General features: G+C 37.2%; 1 protein-coding gene across 8 annotated transcripts in view; it reads left to right on the forward strand.

Moving 5' to 3' along the window:
* CR2 (complement C3d receptor 2) overlaps positions 1–18,140 on the forward strand; it is a 45,972-nt gene extending 27,832 nt beyond the window's left edge. For 4 of the 8 annotated variants that reach the window (XM_043924567.1, XM_043924563.1, XM_043924565.1 and 1 more), the window contains 11 exons: positions 1,732–2,139; positions 2,495–2,683; positions 2,758–2,842; positions 3,195–3,280; positions 4,258–4,650; positions 5,663–5,848; positions 6,953–7,141; positions 8,079–8,102; positions 10,036–10,111; positions 14,593–14,698; positions 17,424–18,140. In XM_043924567.1, coding sequence (XP_043780502.1) covers positions 1,732–2,139; positions 2,495–2,683; positions 2,758–2,842; positions 3,195–3,280; positions 4,258–4,650; positions 5,663–5,848; positions 6,953–7,141; positions 8,079–8,102; positions 10,036–10,111; positions 14,593–14,683 — 1,727 coding nt within the window. In that variant the 3' untranslated portion in view covers positions 14,684–14,698; positions 17,424–18,140. The remainder of the gene's footprint in view (positions 1–1,731; positions 2,140–2,494; positions 2,684–2,757; positions 2,843–3,194; positions 3,281–4,257; positions 4,651–5,662; positions 5,849–6,952; positions 7,142–8,078; positions 8,103–10,035; positions 10,112–14,592; positions 14,699–17,423) is intronic. The other 4 variants (XM_043924564.1, XM_043924570.1, XM_043924566.1 and 1 more) reach the window with 2 other exon arrangements.
* The last annotated feature ends 398 nt before the right edge of the window (positions 18,141–18,538 follow it).

The following is an 18,538-nucleotide window of genomic DNA, read 5'->3' on the forward strand; positions in this document are numbered from 1 at the left end:
TTATCTCTCCTTGCTGTTCTTTGGAATTCTGCATTCAGATGGGTATATCTTTCCCTTTCTCCTTTGGCTTTCACTTCTCTTCTTTTCTTAGCTATTTGTAAGGGCTCCTCAGGAAACCATTTTGACTTTTTGCATTTCTTTTTCTTTCAGATGGTCTTAATCACTGCCTCCTGTACAATGTCATGAACTTCTGTCTATAGTTCTTCAGGCACTCTATCAGATCTAATCCCTTGAATCTATTTGTCACTTCCACTGTATAATCATAAGGGATTTGACTTAGGTCTTACCTGAATCATCTAGTGGTTTTCCCTACTTTCTTCAATTTAAGTCTGAATTTTGCAATAAGGAATACGTGATCTGAGCCACAGTCAGCTCTCAGTCATGTTTTTGCTGATTGTATAGAGCTTCTCCATTTTCACCTGGAAAGAATATAATTAATCTGATTTTGGTATTGACCATCTGGTGATATCCATGTATAGAGTCATCTCTTGTGTTTTTGGAAAAGGGTATTTGCTATGACCAGTTCATTCTCTTGGCAAAACTGTGTTAACCTTTGCCTTGCTTCATTTTGTACTCCAAGGCCAAACTTGCCTGTTACTCCAGGTATCTCTTGACTTCCTACTTTTGCATTCCAGTCCCCTGTGATGAAAAGGATATCTTTTTTGGGTGTTAGTTCTAGAGGGTCTTGTAGGTCATCCTAGAACCATTCAACTTCAGCTTCTTCCGCAGTAGTGGTTGGTGCATAGACTTGGATTACTGCGATATTGAATTGTTTGCCTTGGAAATGAACAGAGATCATTCTGTCATTCTTGAGATTGCACCCAAGTACTGCATTTCAGACTATTTTGTAGACTTTGAAGACAACTCCATTTCTTCTAAGGGCTTCTTGTCCACAGTAGTAGATATATTGGTCATCTGAACTAAATTCTCCCATTCCAGTCCATTTTAGTTCGCTGATTCCTAAACTGTTGATGTTCACTCTGTCATCTTGTTTGACCATTTCCAATTTACCTTCATTCATGGACCTAACATTCCAGGTTCCTATGAAATATTGTTCTTTACAGCATCAGACTTTACTTCTGTCATCAGTCACATCCCCAACTGGGCATTGTTTTCACTTTGGCTCTGTCTCTTCATTCTTTCTGGAGTTATTTCTCCACTCTTCTCCAGTAGCATATTGGGCACCTACCAACTTGAGGAGGCCATCATTCTGTGTCATATCTTTTTGCCTTTTCACACTGTTCATGGGGTTCTCAAAGAAAGAACACTGAGGTGGTTTGCCATTTCCTTCTCCAGTGAACCACATTTTGTCATAACTCTCCACCATGAACCATCTGTCTTGGGTGGCCCTACATGGCATGGCTCATAGTTTCATTGAGTTAGACAGGTTGTGGTCCCTGTGATCAATTTGGTTAGTTTTCTGTGATTGTGGTTTTCATTCTGTCTGCCTATTGACCTATTGGTTGTTATAAAAAGAATCCTTTTCTTAATAATTTGCTATCAGACTTTAGTCACAATATATTTATATACATCTTTTAACACACTGCAAAGATCTTTTCAATGAAATCTTTTAAATTGAATTTTACACACATAATGAGTTTTGACAGAAAACATAATCATATCACCCATATTCTCTAGGAAACCAGATAAAAGATTTATAGTCAGCTTCATTTCTTTTCTTTGGTGTCTAATACTGAAACAGAATTGTAGTGTAAGTTCTCCTCTCTCCAGATATCACCTGCCCACCACCTCCTGCTATCGACAATGGAGTACACACAGGCAGTTCTTCAGAAGATGTCCTGTATGGAACTACAGTCACTTACACATGTAACCCTGGGCCAGAGAGAGGGGTGAAGTATGACCTCATTGGGGAGAGCACAATTCGTTGTATAAGCAACGATCAAGAGACAGGCATCTGGAGTGGCCCTGCTCCTACCTGTAACATTTCCCTCCCTGCTGTTCAGTGCTCGCCTGTCAATGTTGCAAATGGACACAAGATATCTGGCAAGGAAGCTCCTTATTCCTACAATGACAGTGTGATATTCAAGTGTGCTGAAGGATTTATTTTGAAGGGCAGCAGTCAGGTTCGTTGCAAAGCCAATAACACCTGGGATCCTGAAATACCAGTTTGTGAAAAAGGTAAAAATCAAGTGGAGAAAAAACAGAGGTATTTATTTGTTTATTCTTGTTTGTTATCTCCCACCCAAAGCTAGAGTTGTGGGAAAAAGCAAAGGGGCATAGATTACCATTCTGTATTAAAACAGTCTATTTGTGTTGTTTATGTTCGTTATGCAAATGCTCCCTTGGATATGGGATATAGTCGGGGTAGATAATTCAATGGATCTGTTTTTAAGGTTCCAGTTTCCTTCAAAAGAGCAGAAAGCACTCAGTAATGAATAAGAGCTTGATCTTGTGCTTAAAAGTTTCAGATTGTCTTTTGTCAAATGTTGTGTACTCAGTGTTCTTGAATTTTTGTTGGTATTTATGTGAGAAGTTTTCTCTCCAGGCTGTCAGCCACCCTCTGGGCTCCACCATGGTCAGCATACAGGTGGAAATAGGGTCCTCTTTGTCTCTGGGATGACTGTAGACTACACCTGTGACCCTGGTTACTTGCTTGTGGGAAACAGATCCATTCATTGTATGCCTTCAGGAAATTGGAGTCCTTCTGTCCCTCGGTGTGAAGGTATTTTCAGTTCCTGAGTTGTCTTTCTCTTTTATACCAAGCATATATAAGTAATTCCAACTTTGCTCCTCTAGAAGCATCATGCCAACCTTTGAAAGATGGTCAAGAGCCTCCAGATGGTTCACTTGTGATACCAGTTAATACATCTTGCCAAGATGGGTTAGTAAGATTCATTCTCATAAAGGGTCTCCACCTTGCTTTGTGCATTAATTTTAGCCTCAATTTGTCCTGGTGACTCCCTTTTGAGGTTCCTCATTGTCACACTAACAGGATGCGAGGTTCTAAAGGTCTAACTAGCATCTCTAAATTTTCAGTCCTTTCTTGACATGGAAATGTCTTTGCTGGGAGCATTCTAAGTCTAAAGCAGTTTTCTTACTTAAAGGGCCAAGACTTTTGACTTCTCTGTGCCAAATTTCTTATTTAGAAGTACCTCTATATTAGTGGTTTGAGGAGGCTAGGTTTCAGAGATGAGATTTTTAAGAAGAGAAAATGTATTATAATCTCTCTCTAGGTACCGGAAGACTGGACAACACACTTATCAGAAATGTCAAGATGATGAAAATAGGGTTTGGTTCCAAAAGATTCCACTTTGTGAAAGTAAGTTAAAAAAAAGAAAATTTGCCCGTGGGGTTATAAAAAGGTAAAGAGGACAGATCACTGCAGAGCTAATCTATGCCTCAGCAGTGTGTGTGTTCTAGCTTAGTTTATATAAAACTTGTTTTAGTATTTACATAGTACTAGCATTGGGAAACAACACTGTCAAGTAGGAAATGAATACAGTTGACCCTCTGTATTTGCAGGCTTCATAACTGTGGACCAACCAACTGCAAATAATATATATATTATATACATATTTTAAATCCTGAAAGTTTCCAGAAGCTAAACTTGAATTTGCTATGTGCTGGGTACTATTTACCTAGCATATACATTGTATTTGTAAATATTTAGATAGCATTTATGTTGTATTCAGTATTATAAGTCATCTAGAGGTGATTTAAAATATATAGGAGGCTGTGCGTAGGTTAAATGCAAATACTATGCCGTTTTATATAAGGAGCATCCTTGGAATTTGGTACTGATGGGGGACCCCAGAATCAGTCCCTTGTGGATACTGAGGAATGACTGTATTTGCAGTAGGCCGGCTAATTGCTCAAAATTTAAAAAATAACAATATAAACTATTTATTTCATGGGAACATAGCTGTATTTATTCCTTTCTCTATATCTGTACTCTACTTTCTGAATTATTTTGGAATGAGTATGTATTATTCATAGAGTCAAAAAATTCAATCAAGTTTTTTAAAGAAAGCATGATCCAGCGTCTAAAATTTAAATAACTTTATGTGTGCTTAGTCACTCAGTCATGTCCAACTCTCTGCGACCTCATGGACTGTAGCCTGCCAGGCTCCTCTGTCCGTGGAGTTTTCCAGGCAAGAATGGAGTGGATTGCCATCCCCTCCTCCAGTAAACTGCTTTCTAGCCATGTGCAGTACACACCGTTGCATAGTTGTGTTTGTATCTGAATGAAGACCATGGTGTGCTAGCTGAAGTAGAATTTCCTGTTTTCTTTTGCAGTTATCAACTGTCAGTCTCCACCAGGGGTTAAAAATGGGAGGCACAGGGGTGTGCTGGCAAAAGACTTTCAATATGGAAACGAAGTCTTTTATGAATGTGATCAAGGATTTGATCTCCTGGGAGAGAAAAGTATACGGTGCATAAGTGATTCTGAAGGACATGGATTTTGGAGTGGACCTGTCCCGCAGTGCGTAAAATCTTCCCCTGTGACTCACTGCCCTGACCCAGAAGTCATGCATGGAAAGAAGCTAGATAAAACTCAGTCTCCATATTCCCACAATGACATATTACATATTGCCTGCAATCCCGGCTTCATCATGAATGGCAGTCACTTGATTAGGTGCCATACCAACAACAAATGGGTGCCAGGTGTACCAACTTGCATCAGAAAGGGTAAGATATTTTAAGAAATAAAATATGGGGTGTTACATAGAATTTTTAAGAAGGGGTTTTGAATCTGCACTTGGCATTTCACCTATAGAAAGGTAAATTAAAAGTTTAAGTAATCATATCATTTTTACAAAATATTTGCTTGTCTTATTTTCTCAGCTCGTTTTTTGTTTTCCCTTTTCTTTCCAAGCATGTTGACAAAAGGTACATGAAAGGATAATGGTTAACTTATAAATTGATGGGATCTTCCAAATTTATTATTTTTATTAGTTTAGAGTGGCAAAAATGCATATCTTTTTCAGCAAATGTTTGGCAGTAACATTGCTTGATGATTTCATATTTAAGGCTGTGCTATCAGCCATAAAGAGATATTTGAGTAGTCTAGAGAATGGAGCTAGCCTTAAAACCCACTTAATTGTCTTGTAATTTTAGTTGTCATTGGTAGTTTTATCCCTGTCAGTGGCTATCTGCAACAGAGAATGCCAAATGGCAACCAAGAACGGAATTCAGAGCTGTTTATTTTTGTCTAGCATAGCAGTCTTATTTTAAGTGAGAAGCCATCTCTACTGCCCAAGATAAACCATGAATCTGTGATACAGTGAGGATCCCCTTTGCTTTCCTGCAAGATACCAGTAGCTTGAATTAGGCAGTGTCTGCCATTTTCAGAAAGATAGGTGCTCTATAACTTGGCATCACTTCTTGGTGCCTGTAGATATTTGAAGGTGTGACACTTGACTACAACCTTTTTACCATTCAAAGAGAAAAGATTACTGTTCTTTGATGGATTACACTTGTAGGCTGCAACCACTGATGTGTGCTTTCAGATCGTATGTGGTGTAGGGAGGAAGTGCAAATATCTGTCCTGTACTGCTTGGTTTGGGTGGAAGGAGTCTTTTTGGATACTGATCAGTTGGCTTGTTGCCTGCCTTCTCTCTGTATTGTTATCAGCTACAGAGAGTACAGGCTATCTGTTCCTCGGTACTAAACTAAACATCCTTTCACATTGATGTCTAAGCTTTCGTAGGCTGTCAGCGTCCGTTTAGGATCTCCCATGGAAACCACACTGGTGGAGACATTACCCGGTTTTCTCCCGGAATGTCCATCCTGTACAGCTGCGACCAGGGCTACCTGCTTGTGGGAGAGGCACTCCTCCTGTGCACACACGAGGGGACTTGGAACCGACCTGCCCCGTATTGCAAAGGTGTGGTCTCTCTTTGTTTTCTCATTTCTCAAATAAAATTTATTCCAAGTATTTCCAGTTAAGTACTTTCAACTTAAGATAGCCAAATAAATGCATTAATGCGATCATTTAATTAAATACATTTAATTAACATATTTAATCCAATTAAATGGATTTAATTGGATTAATAGATGAAGTAATCTAAATATTGCAAAATAGAGAAAATGGCTGAAGGCCTAGTCTATATGAGCTATCATATATGTGGTCATTTAAATATGGAAAGATGAAGTCTTTATGATTAAACAACTACAACTTATGTAGATTAAACAACTAGTGCAGATTGAATGTGCACTGTGGTTACAGTTATGATAAGTGTGCATTTGACAAAATGCTCCTAAAAAATAATTTTTTTAGCATATTTCCCTGTAAGTGGTGGTAGGATTATGGGTATACTTATAAAAGTTTCAGAATGTCATTTTTACTATCATAAATAGTGCATATGAAGTATGAGTGGTGAGTTAATACTAAATATTAGTTGAGCACTTAGGGTACACAGCACTTTGCATGCCTTCTGTCATTTAATCCTCATGAGAACCATCAGAGATTGGTGTCCTTATTCCTGTATTATCGATGAAGTCCTAGTAGAATGGAGAGATTTTTAACTTATACAGAGTCAAACAACTTGAAAGCCCTAGAGTTAGGTTCAAATCCAAAATCTCATACTATTGGCCACTACACTGAAAAGACAAAAGAAGAAAAGAGGAAATATTCATATGTAAGAAGAATTGGAGAACAAGAGCAGAAGTTGAGGAAATAATTCAGAAGTCCTAGCATTACTCATTCAGCCTGCATCATTTCTCTAAGAAGCCACAGAAGTTACTCATTATTGGTTTAGAGACTAAAGCACAAGAAAGAAAGTGATTTGATAACCAGGGTGTTATTGAGGTAGATGGCTGACACTAAAAGTCTATGCCTAGGATATAATTTTGTGTTATTTCAGTGATGTTTTACCAATTGAGAATAGAATAAATTAGTTTCATAAATCTTTCCATTAAGGGCAATATCTACATTCTTAGTAAAAGGTCAAAATATGACACAGATTCAATCATATTCCTTTATTTTCAGAGGTGAACTGTAGCTTCCCAGAACATACAAATGGAATCCAGAATGGGCTGGAGCCTGGAAGAATGTATCAATATGGAGCTGTTGTCACTTTAGTATGTGAAGATGGGTATACCCTAGAAGGCAGTCCCCAGAGCCAGTGTCAGGAAGATCACCGATGGAACCCTCCCTTGGCTGTTTGCAAATCACCCAGTAAGTGCAAAGAGCTTCACTGCAGCTTCTACTAGTTTCACTGGAAAGAGGAGACGGAGGGTTATCCCTCAATTTTAGGGACTCCTGGGTTTTGCATTGACATAGGTTTGTGATCAGTGGTACAGTAACAGAAGAATTTGAAGTGAGACTTTCTGAAGATTGGGAAAGTAAAGGAAGACTATAAAGAGAGATGAGCACTGATTTAAAAGGTGCAAAAGTAACAGCCTTATACAGTGGTCCTTTGGTATCCTCAGGGGAATTGGTTCTAGGACTCCCTTAGATACAAAAATCTGCAGATTCTCAAGTCCCTTAAGTAAAATAGCATAATATTTGCATATAATCTGTGCACATCCTCCTATATACTTGAAATCATTTCTATATTATTTATAATACCCAGTGCAATGTAAATGCTATGTAAATAGATGCTGGGCTCACAGCGTGAACTTTGCTTTTTGGAACTTTCTGGAATATTTTACTTTTTCAAATATTTTTGATTAGTGGTTGGTTGAATCCACAGATACAAAAGATAGACTGTATTCTGAAAGAAGTTGCCCCTTAGACTTCTTCTATTGCTGAATCTTGATTTATAAGTGCTTACTGATATGACAGGAACCTCCAAAAATATGCTAACTAACCTGTTGTAATGATTGATTGCATTCTGACCTGAGAAATCCCTGATTATGAAGTTGAGTTTATTGCTTTTTTTTTTCATGAATGAACTACCTCACCTTAAAGAAGAAAAAAATTTAAAGGTCAATGAAGTTGTTATATAAAAAATGAAGAAAGATTGGGTATAATTCAGTGTTCTGATACATCTTTTTAAGTAGACTTAAAGAAGAGGGATCTGAGTGTTAATTTCTGGGATATTCATGGTATTTGGAGCTCTGTGGAGCCATGCAACTAGACTAATATTTTCATGATTTTGTATTTTCCTTAGGTTCACTTGCTCCTCTTATTGCTGGTAAGTTTTCTTAAATTCTTCGATAAAACCTCTAATGGTAATTTATACAAATGTATGTAAAATTTGAGGTCCTGGAGAAATATCAATAAACTCAGATATGCAGATTACACCACCCTTATGGCAGAAAGTGAAGAACTAAAGAGCCGCTTGATGAAAATGAAAGAGGAGAGTGAAAAAGTTGGCTTAGAACTCAACATTCAGAAAACTAAGATCATGGCATCCAGTCCCATCACTTCATGGCAAATAGATGGGGAAACAATGGAAACAGTGACAGACTTTATTTTGGGGGGCTCCAAAATCACTGCAGATGGTGACCACAGCCATGAAATTAAAAGATGCTTGCTCTTTGAAAGAAAAGTTATGACCAACCTAGACAGCATATTAAAAAGCAGAGACATTACCTTGCCAACAAAGGTACGTCTAGTCAAAGCTTTGGTTTTTCCAGTAGTCATGTATGAATGTGAGAGTTGGGCTATAAACAAAGCTGAGTGCTGAAGAATTGATGCTTTTGAACTGTGGTGTTGGAGAAGACTCTTGAGAGTCCCTTGGGCAGCAAGGGGACCCAACCAGTCCATCCTAAAGGGAATCAGTCTTGAGTATTCATTGGAAGGACTGATGCTGAAGCTGAAACTCCAATACTTTGGCCACCTGATGTGAAGAACTGACTCATTTGAAAAGACTCTGATGCTGGGAATGACTGAAGGCAGGAGGAGAAGGGGACAACTGAAGATGAGTGGTTGGATGGCATCACCAACTCAATAGATATGACCTTGAGTAAGCTCCGGGAGTTGGCGATGGACAGGGAAGCCTGGAGTGCTGCAGCCCATGGGGTTGCAAAGAGTCGGACACGACTGAGCGCCTGAGCTGAACTGATATGTGCTGTGCTTAGTCACTCAGTCGTGTCCAACTCTTTGCAACCCTGTGGACTGTAATACACCATGCTCCTCTGTCCATGGAGTTCTCCAGGCAAGAGTACTAGAGTGGGTTGCCATTCCCTTCTCCAGTGCATCTTCCCAACCCAGGGATCCAACCCAGGTTTCCCTCATTGCAGGCAGATTCTTTACCATCTGAGCCACCAGGAAAGCCCTGTATCCTGCCTGCTAAGTTTTTTCATTTGAAATCATAAGAAATTGTACTTTTTTTTTAAAGTGTGCTAAGGCTCTTTTAATGTGAACTTCACAAACTGTCACTTTTAGATAAGATGAAATGAATGACTTCACCAGCTACTCCCAGTTTTTAGTTCAAAAGTTTAGGTTTACTAAACGTTTGGGCTTCCCATATGGTGCAGAGATAAAGAATTCACCTGTCAGTGCAGAAGATGCAAGAGACGTGGGGTCAATCTCTCAGTTGGGAAGATACTCTGAAGGAAGTGACAACCTACTTCAGTATTCTTGCTTGGAGAATTCTATGACAGAGGTGCCTCACAGGCTATAGTCCATGAGGTTGCAAAGAGTCCGGCATGACTGAGCTACTGAGCACCACACACAAAACTTTCGTTTAACTATTGGTCTTTTGCATGGTTTGGTTGCTATCAAAACAGACTGGTTTATTCTGCAGTGGCAAAATGTATTTCACAACTGAGAGTTAAATGTTGTATGAAAAGTCATGGAATCCTGGTGTCCTGAGCTGCTAATTTCACTCCAGTGACAAGAATATCACTAATAAAACTGAAAAGAACAGAAAAGCTGAACCTAAACTTGACTGGAACCTTGTGGTCAAATGCTTGGTGCTTTAGGATAAATATGAAGTGGATTAAATCCAAAATTTAAGCCCACATACAACTGTTTTGGAATTGAGTATGTGTATGGCTGAAGAAGAATAAGCAAAAAAGTCACATAACATTTTCCCCACCACTAGGAACAGGCACCACAATCACTTCAAAACAATGCAGGTTACAATTTTCTATCATTTAATACTCTGTTTTGTATTTTAGGTTTTTCTGCTGGGGTAGTAGCTCTTTTCTGCTTGGGTGCTGTCACCTTACGCATGATATTAAAACACAGAGAACGGTAAGTTTGATGCCTGCTTGACCAAAATGCACAAAGGATTTTGACTTCTTTCCTGAAACTAAACACAGAAGCACAAGTTAAATGAAACAAATACTGCAATGTGATAACTGAAATAAGGTATCTTGTATTAAATAGAAGATCCTTTCAGTAAGAACTTAAAAGATAACAAGCATTAATTTTATTTGAATGATATTTATACAGATAAGATTATATTTATTTATACATAATAAACAATCTAAAAAATAGGAAAAAATCCCAGTCATAAAAACTACTGATATTTGGTACTTGCCTATATGATTATTTTCTTATTTCTTTCTTTTTTTTAAACTGCAATATTGGCCTTATAGCCTCCTGCCTTAACTTTTTTTTCATTTAGCCTATTTTTATATTTAAATCACGTTTTCTTTTTACCAATTTGATTGCATATTTTTCTATCATATGTATCTATATTGTGTAGATTTTAAGCTGTTTCCACATTTATTTTCATAATAAATAAAGACAAGAAAAACTTAAAGAAACTTCTATATCTCCATATTTCCTTAGCTTAGATTCCTAGAATTCTAGGAATAAGTGTATGAACATTTAGATGCTCAGTTAATATTGCCAAATGGCTTTTCAGAAAGTTCCAACTTGATCATATATCAAATAATTAATATATCTGGATATGTTATATTTCTGTATTCTTTTATTATTATTTCATTGATGTGTCTATTTTTCTGTCACAAACCACTTTGCATTCATATAGTGGAGTTTTCTGATATAATTTCTGACAAGGCAAGAATCCCCTCATTATAGTTTTTAAAGATTTTCCTCTTTCTTCTATTTGTTCTTATAGAAGTTTTAGATGATCTGTCATTTTCTAAAGACAGATACGTTGTGACTACATTTAAATCTATAGGTTAACCTTTGAGAACTGACACATTTTCTGTAGTGCTTTCTCATACAGAAACATACTAGGCCTTTCTATTTGTTTAAGCAATCTTTAAACAACTCAGTTGTTGTTTTCATGACTATTTAAATATACTACTAGATTTCTACATTTTGCTATATTATGTTTATCATCCATAAATTAGACATACTTTTTCATTTTATTTTAAATTTATTATTAAAAAAATTGTATCCTTAAAGTATTATTGCCAGAGTAGGTCATGTGATATTTGGTGGGGATGGAATCAAATGGTCAGTACTTAGGAAGTTTGATCAGAAAAGCTTTCATAGTGGAGAAAATGTTGCAGGTATGCCTCACAGAATGTAGACAAGTAGAGAAAAGTATTCCAAGTAGAAGCTGCAGTTTGAGTAAAGACCGAGGGACTTATCTTTCCATCATATATTATAAGAACTACGTAAGCAATTGACATGTGTGATGCTGATTGAAGTTGAGGTTAGCATAGGTTTAAGTGACATAAAAGATCCCCTCTGATACATAAAATCTTATGGAAGTTGCAGAATATTCTGATAGGTGCAAAGGGTACACTTTTAGCAAATGATATCATCAGGTGTCAGCCAGGGAATGTTCTGTGTGCCCAGGTTCTTAAGGATCAATAAATGCTAGTGATAGGGAGGATAATCAGATAAAGTCTTACCAAATCTCAGATAACTTCCAGTGGGGGATGATCAAATCACGTCACCACAAACATGTCACCCACGAACTCCAGCAAAATTACTTTAACAAGCCACATCACTTGGATCTATCTAAATGATCTGATTGCACTCTTCAGAGTTCTATAATGCCTAGTGTAGGCATCAGACATGAAGGGGGTTACACTGAAATTATGTAATAATGGCATGTTTGAACCTGAATAGTTTGTTCTAGGCCTGGAAGGGCATAAGCACAGTAGGTGTGGCAAGGGTCTATAGTTGAGAGGTACTTTAGGCAGTAGTGTTTATCAGAGTTTATCACATAACCTTGGCTTTGTGAATGATTTCAGGAGAAATGGTGTTCTATGAATAAATAAGATTGGGAAATACTTGATTCTGCATTTTTCTCATGGGGATTCACAATGACCATGAGACTATTTAAGGTCCTACACTAAAGAAGCCTATTTAATTTTTCAAAAACTAGTCTCTCAGATGAGTTGGGCTGCTGAACTTTTTTTTCATAAAATGCCTTTAACATCTCATGGGACTGATGTTTAACAGTCTTGGGGAAAGATGGTCTGAAAGTTAGATCATCAAAAGCCTTGCATGCCATGACAAGGAGTTGGTGTTTACCCTGTAATATCTTAAGCAAAGAAACAATATGTTCAGATTTTCATTTTTTTAAAAAGGGGCAGTACTGAGTTGTCAACCAAAGCAGCAGTGGTGAGGATCAAGAGGATGCAATAGATGTAAGAAATATATTCAAGGGCTTCCCTGGCAGTCCAGTGGTTAAAACGTCACCTTCCAATGCAGGGGTATATGTTCAATACCTGGTTGGGAACCAATATTCCACATGCCTGCTGACCAAAAAATCAAAACATAAAACAGAAGCAATGTTGTAACAAACTCAATAAAGACTTTAAAAATGGTACATATCCAAAAAAATCTTAAAAGGAAATATTTTCACTATGAAGACAATAGGCTTTTCAGGATTTCAGTTCAGTCAGTTCAGTTGCTTAGTCGTGTCTGACCCTTCGTGACCCCATGGACTGCAGCACGCCAGGTCTCCCTGTTTATCACCAACTCCCAAAGCTTACTCAAACTCATGTCCATCACATCGGTGATGCCATCCAACCGTCTCATCCTCTGTTGTCCCCTTCTCCTCCTGCCTTCAATCTTTCCTAGCATCAGGTTCTCTTCCAAGTCAGTATTTCAGGGTTTAGTGAACTGCTAAATGTGGAAGGAAGGGGACACAAAGTCTGAATCAAGTGGGTGCCACTGGGTGGATCCAGTGGTTCATCAAAAACAGAGAGGGACAGGTTTGTGGTGGGGGAATGGTGCAGTTCTGATCTGCTACTTCCAGGCACCCTCCTCCAGGACTCAAGAGAGAGGCCTGGACTCAGGTAGATGACGTTTAAATCACAATTGCAGCCTTGGTACCAAACAGAATATAGATTAGAACAAGGATGAAAACAGATCTCAGAATGACAGTAATACTTAAAAGGCAAGAGGGGAAAGGAGCTGTCAGAAGTAAGGGGAAAGTTAGGAGAAAATGGCTTCACAGAATTCAGGAGAGTTAAAGTTCTCAAGAAAACAAACATATAGATGTCATTTGCATGGATTTCCTCACAGGGAGTTAGAACATAATTTTAGTCAAGAGTAATTTAAATAGAAATTTAAATAAATAGAAAAGGTGAAAGAAAAAAGAAAAAAAAAAAAAAAAAGAAAAGGTGGTCTCTATCTCCTTCCTTCCTTTTACAAAGTTTGCTATCAGAGCATTACATGTGTAGGAAAATTTGCAAACTCTGGGAACACCTATAAGCTCAAATAATTTATAATATTCCTGTCTGATTATTAAAATTATTAACAAAGTTATTAGCATGTTTAAATCAAATACTGTACATAAGAGCCCCAGTTGATTATGAACTAAACATATATGTTAAATTAAACTCCTAAGCATCACTCATTTTATTTCCATTTTCTAACTGACTTCAGTTTGGTTTCTTATACTTAATACAGACACTTGAACTGCCTTAAATACTTTTTGTAAGAAAGATGAGTAATGAATCATTTAAAAATCAATGTCTACTAACAAAATTAAATATTTTGAAGTTATACAAACATGTGAAGAAGAGACTATGTTATTCTTTTCTTCCCTTCTATGATGTTTCAATAAAACCTAAGTCTCACATTAACCTAAAACTTATCTTTTGTAATAATTTTAATGTATCTTCCTGCTAAATATGTAAATTGACCTCTTAAATGTGAGAGTGAGTGGCAAGTTGTAAGTACCCTTAGTGGTAATCTTTCTTTCCTAGTAATTTTGTATTATTTTATCTCAGAGTTCTGCATGATGGTACAATCACATTTTATTGTCTTTTGCTAATTTTGACAAAGTGTTTTACAAGCACAGCAAAGTGCATGTGCTTTGAAAGAAAAAAAGTAAAAATGTCTAAAAAAGTCATTTAAAAATTTTAGTGCTGCATGATTATAGAAGGATTTTGAATTAAATATCAAATATAAAAAAATTCTTTTTAAGTTAGATTGGAAGATTGGTCCTCCAAAGGTAAGTTTATGATCATATTAAAAAGTGAAAGCTTGTTTATAACTTTTTTCAATCTGGGAGTCCTATTGGGAGTCATTAAAAGAGCTGGATAAAGCTGCCCAGTGGAAACTTCTGATTTGGACACTTAGTAGCTTAGCAAATTATTTTCATGAGTCTTTCCAAAAAATGGGGATTATAGTGATTACTTCATAAGATAGTTAAGACAATAAAATGAAATCATCCATGAAAATCACTTACCATGTGTTGGGAATTGCAAAAAGGAAAAAAACTGTTATACCTTTATAGTAATCTCCAGTGAATAAATAATTTATTTTTTTTCTTTTTTTTTTCCATTTAGCAATTACTACACAAATACAAACCATAAAGAAGATGTTCATTTAGAAACACTAGACTTATACTCTGTTGACCCATACAGCCCAGCAAACTAATCAGAAGACAAACTGGTATCTAATGAAGTTTTAAATATTTTTATTAATTTCTATGTCAAAATTTCTTTTAATTTATATTTATCAATAAGCATAGTACTAAATATATATGGGTCTGTTGCATAGGTCTTTAATAATCATGCACAAAATCTGTTAACTTACTCATTGCCAACTCATGTCCCTGTTTTTTTTTAATTTATTCAACAAATATTTAGATAAATAGCAAAAGAAAAATCAATCAATAAATAAATATTATGAAAAAAAAGTAAACCAGAAAAGGGGCTAGATAGGGAAAGATAGATGGAAGGGAAGTCCTCACTAAGAAAATGACAGTTCAGCAAAGACTAGTGTGAAGAAGGACTCAGCCTTGTTGAGGAAGAAAGAGCAGTAAGTACAAAGAGTTTAAAAAGGTGGTATGTTCCTGCTGTGTTGGAGGCACACACGAGGAGGAGGGTGAAGATTGTCGGCCCTGTAGAGTATGCTAGGTCATTGTAATGAACTTGGTGTTTATTCTGAGATGAGAATCATTGAAGGATTTGAAGCAGGGAAGCAGATGATCACTTTAACTGCTGCATCAAGAAGAGAGTGTAGGTGCCCGGGGTGAAAGATGGGGCCTCCACGTGGACTCTGTCACAAAACTCTAGTAAGTTGTGAATGGCTACTACCAGCCTGGTGAGGAGAGGTCAGATTCTTCATGCATTTCTGAGACAGTGACAGTAGAATTTGCTGACAGTTTATATCAGGGTATGAGAGAAAGGGAGAAGTCAATGATGATGCCTGGATTTTTTTGGCCTGAGCAGCTCGAAGTATAGAGTCGCCGTTAATTAAGACAACTGAGAATGAAGTCAGGACCAGAGAGAAACATGAGCAGTTCACTTTGGAGATGTTAAATGTAAGATATCTAATAGATATCCACATACAGGTGCTAAAAAGATAGCTGGATGCACAACTCAACATTTTAGGAATAGGACCAGACTTGGGATACAAAGTTGGGTCTTGTCAGTGTATGGATATACAGAATAATGAAAGCGAGTAAGGTCAATGAAGGGGATGAGATAGGCAAGGGAAGAAGACGGGTCCAAATGCTGAGCCCTGGCTCCTCCAATATCAGGAGACATGGAGTGGGGAGCAGCTGACACTGTAAAGCATAGACGCCACTCTGATACAGGAGGGAGCCCCAGAATGTGGTGTTCCCGGAGTCATGCAAAGACAGAATGGTAAGGAGGAGGGAGGAGAGACCCTGCCAGATATGCTGATAGATCAAGGAACATCAATGTGAAAACCGACCTGTGTTTAGCATAAGATTTGCTGGTAATCTTGATAAGAACAGTTTTGGTGTAGGGGAAAAGAAGCAAATTGGAGTTGAATGAAGTGAATTTAAGAGAGAATGAAAGGAGAGGAATTGGAGATTTCTCTTTCAAGGAGTTTTTTCTATAGAGAGGAGCAGATAAGTAGAGTAATGGCAAGGATAAGAAGCAAAGGGACATATTTATAAGAATGGAGAAATAGCTGCTATTCGCATAAGCTAAAGAGAATGATCTAGGGGGAAGGAAGGAAATGATAGGGAAGGAAAAGGAAAAATTGTGGGAGCAATGTCCTAAGCTAGGAGGAATGGGATCTAGTGTTCAAGCGGGAGGTAGACCTCAGACAGGAGCACGACCTTAGTAACAGGAAAGGGAGAATGCATGGGAGCAGATGAAGGCAGGTGGGGAGATGTGATTGGGAAAACACACATAGAAGTCCTCTTCTGATGCCTCTGCTTTCTTAGTGAATACAAAGCAAAATGACCAGCTGACAGGGAGAGTAGAAAAGGAGATGTTAAAGACTTGAGGACAAGGAGAAGGTATTAATTTGTCACCATGAGAGGTGAAGCCTGAATGATAGGGAGTACAGAAAGGTTGACAGGCAACATGAAGAGTTCCCCTGAGGTTTCCAGGAGAAAATGGGGGTGAACAGTCGAAGGTTTGCTAAGCCCAGGCCTTATGCTAAGGCTCTTTCACGCCTTATCTCATTTAGCCTTCACTGCAACTTTAAGAGGGGTGTATTATTCCAAGGTAATACCTGAGTGGGCATATAATATCCTCGGTGACAAAACCAAGGAGAAAAGATTCTCTTGACCAAAGACTCGGGGTCAGTAATTGACAAAAGTAGAATTCAAGCTCAAATCTGACTTCAAGCTGCTTTCTCCTATGTAAGTTATAAAATATAAAATGAAGATACCACCTCTATCCTCTTGGAACTTATTTTAGTCAGAAAAATAAGACATATACATATCATAGTGTTAACTTTAAGTGCCATAAATTAGACAGAAAAACTGCTGTGGCAGTTGAGGAAGAAAAGATTCCTTGTTGCTGATGAGTTGCAGAAAAAGAGAAGAGGACAGGAGTGACTATGCCAGAGTGATCTCTAAAACCAAAGCCCTGGGGGCTCAAAGTAAAGCTATTGTGTAAATGTTTGTTGAATGAATATTTGAGTAAGTTAGTATGAGACCATTGTTTTAATTGCTTCCTCATTTATTTTCATTCATATCTATCAATACAAAACTTAATTATTATTTGCATGCTTCATGTAATATGATGAAGGACCATTTAATTGAATGATATTTTCTACTAGGCTTGTTGCTCCACTGTTTATGGCACTTATAATTGGTATATATAGAGATAAGGTTAACACTCATATTTAAACTTTGAGTTGCATCACTACTTTTCATGCTGCCTCCTAAATAGAAATTAATCTATTTCAGTATGCCTCATTGCTTGGAACCCAACTGAACATCAGTTGGAAAGAAACCATTCTACTGTCAACAAGTGGATTAGTATGGTCTCAACATCAGTGAGATTGTTTCATAAGATTTAACTCCTATATGCAATCAGTCTCAAGCAGAACAAAGAAAAGTGGCCTGATGGTAAAGATGGGAGCCCAGTTTCACTGCCATGCGCTCTTCAAGGACTTTTTGAAGCCTCACCTGTGATGTATTGGAGACAGGCTATGGCTATAAACAGTTACATATCTCTAAAGAAGTGTCACATTTTTAAGGAAGCCACTAAAAAGAGCTTTCCTTGTGTCTAGAAAGAATCTAGATATATGTACTGTAATCAGCATACTTACTGTTACCATATACTTTTAATTATAGTGTGGTTTTAATTATTTAAGCAAAGTATGAAGCATATCCTCTGGTTATGATAGGCATACATTTATTGGGAAGCCTGTTTTTATTTTAATAAGAGCATCTTTCTCTGATTTAGTTAAACATCTCACATTTATTTCCACTTCATTTGAGTTTTTCTCATCAGATATATTTTGACTTTCTATAATCACTCAGTAATTCCAGTTTGCACATCTTTTTTAAAATTATAGGAGTCAAGTTTTAATTCTGAAGCTTAGCTCTGAGGTAACTATAGTTGCTTGTAAAATGTCATTTGATAATGTGTACATTAGTCTTTCAAATATATTTTATCTTTTAAAAAAAACTTGCCTTTTGTGATCTTTTTTCTGGAGTCAATGAACTCTTGAATAACAGACGTAGTTTTGGGGTTTTTAGAGTTTCTGATTTAACAATTATGCATCCTGGATCCCACCATTTTGTCATGTTAGTCAAACTCTTAACCCACAAACTGAATTCCCTAATCCTCAACACTTATCCAACAACACCTTCCCCCAGTGCTCTCATTCTCTCCCACCACACTCTAAATCTGGCTGTCAGTGTTCTCTGTTCCAGTAATTAAATTATTGAGAAAATAAAATCTTACTCATTCATTACCACAGATTTACTCCCACTCTTCTTCTAGATTCTGTAGGCTGTTTGACATATATTTTTTTAAATTATAGTAAAGAAAACGTGTAACATAAAATTTGCAG

Source organism: Cervus elaphus, chromosome 14 (assembly GCF_910594005.1).
Source record: "Cervus elaphus chromosome 14, mCerEla1.1, whole genome shotgun sequence".
In the NCBI taxonomy this organism is placed as follows: Eukaryota; Metazoa; Chordata; class Mammalia; order Artiodactyla; family Cervidae; genus Cervus; species Cervus elaphus.